Below are 2,069 nucleotides of genomic sequence, written 5' to 3'. Positions count from 1 at the left end.
CCGTGGGGCTCCTGGGGCTGCCGGGGCTGCAGCGGGAGGTGGAGAATCTGCCTCGCTGCTGGGGAGCACAGCGGAGGGCAAGCCCCCCGGGGGTTCTGTGGGTAACATATCATGGAAGGTCAAAGTCTTGGCCCTTATCCTGCTTCTGTCCANCCCCGACACTTTGTCCTCACACCCTAGGGCTCTGTGACCTCTGCCCCAGCCTGGAGAAGCAACTGCTAGTGTTCCCAGGGCACAAGTGTGGGAGTCTGCAACTTGTGGTGAGCCATCCAGTGGGCAAGGGTAGGTGGGTAGGAGGGTGGCCTCTCTCCCCCTGTGGATGCTTGGCCCCTGCCTCCCATAGCACCCCAAGCTCAAACGGCTCCTTCCATTGCAGGATCTGGCAAGCACAAAACCTGGCACTTCATCTGCTCCGTTTACGATCAATGCACATCAGAGCGACGTGGCCTGTGTGTCCCTGAACCAGCCAGGCACTGTAGTGGCCTCGGCCTCTCAGAAAGGCACTCTCATTCGCCTCTTTGACACGCAATCCAAGGAGAAACTGGTGGAATTGCGCCGAGGCACTGACCCTGCCACTCTCTACTGGTGAGCACGGGGTATGTGTGGCGCGCTGGTGACCCCATGTCACATGACACATGGGCATCACTGATGGTCTGTCTTCCAGCATCAACTTCAGCCATGACTCCTCCTTCCTCTGCGCTTCCAGTGATAAGGGCACGGTCCACATCTTTGCTCTCAAAGATACCCGTCTCAACCGTCGCTCAGCGTAAGTACTCCCTGCCCTGCCCTGCCCCCAGTCCCCCTGCCCATGTACCACACCCGGGCTTAGCCAGTACTGCCTGCAGGCTGGCTCGTGTGGGCAAGGTGGGGCCTATGATTGGGCAGTACGTGGACTCTCAGTGGAGCCTGGCGAGCTTCACCGTGCCTGCCGAGTCAGCCTGCATCTGCGCCTTCGGTCGCAATACTTCCAAGAACGTCAACTCTGTCATAGGTGAGTGGGAATAGCCCTTGACTGGGGGCACTGCATGGGCAAAGTCCTGCAATTTGGATCTGAAGGAATTTTAAGGCATGGAAGCTAGAGCGGGTGGCTCGGCTCCACCATCAGAGGGATGGCATATGGACGAAGGTCTCGAGGTAGACCTTAGGCCCCAGGACACCTGAGAGGATTGGAGTGTGTGGCTTCTGCAGCTTCTAACCTTTTGCCCATCCTCCCCCACTTCCAGCTATCTGCGTAGATGGGACCTTCCACAAATATGTCTTCACTCCTGATGGAAACTGCAACAGAGAGGCTTTCGATGTGTACCTTGACATCTGTGATGACGATGACTTTTAAGGACCCTGTGGGTTGTGCGAGGGACCTGCAGTGGCAGATTGCAAAGCCCTCAGGGGGTCAGGAGTGCTGCGAAAGCTACCAGCCAGCAAGCATTAGTGGGGCAGGTGCCCACCTTCCACTCAGCCGTGTAAGGCCTGAACAGCTCACTTCCCCCAAGCACTTCTTGGTGACTGTGTGCCGCAGGGCCAGACTAGGGATCCAGGGAGGGAGCAGACCCCCTGAGGCTCCCAGCCTGGAGAAGACTGCTAGGGACCCTGAGGGAGTACCCTGATTCTACCTGTGGGGATTTAAAAAACCTTTCCAGAAAGAGACATCTCTGATGTGCATATGAATAAAAGGCCCTTGAAGTATTTATGGCTGGACCTGGGGGGAATGGGTGGGGCCTGGAGGAAATGGAGCAGGGAAAGGCCCTGCAGGGGTTTCCAAGTAGGTGTGACCTTGTGCCACCAGAAAGACGTGGCACCCTGCCCAAGTCCTTCTGATGGTCCCTGTTTTTCTCTCTTGCGTGTCCTCGAATGTCTGTCTGACTGCTGTGTACTTGAGCCGTCTGCACAGCCCAGAACNAGGCGGCGGCGACTTGGTTTCCCGGCAGCCCTTGCTGCCTCACAGCTGAGGTGTTGCTGGGATTTCCGGTCACGTGCATTGCTGCCGCTGCGTAATCCACCTAGGTGGTAAACGTAGCGGCCGCTGAGTCCAGACTTCATTTCCCGATGTCCCTCGCGGTGGAGCGGGGTGT

At 57.7% G+C, this 2,069-nt stretch overlaps 1 protein-coding gene across 4 annotated transcripts in view; it reads left to right on the top strand.

The window, feature by feature from the left end:
- Nucleotides 1–1,683, top strand: part of WDR45 (WD repeat domain 45) — a 5,560-nt gene extending 3,877 nt beyond the window's left edge. For all 4 annotated transcript variants that reach the window (XM_077752963.1, XM_077752961.1, XM_077752965.1 and 1 more), the window contains 5 exons: nt 181–260; nt 377–585; nt 665–766; nt 846–991; nt 1,224–1,683. In XM_077752963.1, coding sequence (XP_077609089.1) covers nt 181–260; nt 377–585; nt 665–766; nt 846–991; nt 1,224–1,333 — 647 coding nt within the window. In that variant the 3' untranslated portion in view covers nt 1,334–1,683. The remainder of the gene's footprint in view (nt 1–180; nt 261–376; nt 586–664; nt 767–845; nt 992–1,223) is intronic.
- Nucleotides 1,684–2,069: the final 386 nt, after the last annotated feature.

The sequence above is a fragment of the Crocuta crocuta genome, unplaced genomic scaffold, assembly GCF_008692635.1.
Source record: "Crocuta crocuta isolate KB4526 unplaced genomic scaffold, BGI_CrCroc_1.0 scaffold943, whole genome shotgun sequence".
In the NCBI taxonomy this organism is placed as follows: domain Eukaryota; kingdom Metazoa; phylum Chordata; class Mammalia; order Carnivora; family Hyaenidae; genus Crocuta; species Crocuta crocuta.
This window is presented reverse-complemented; position numbering and strand designations above follow the sequence as displayed.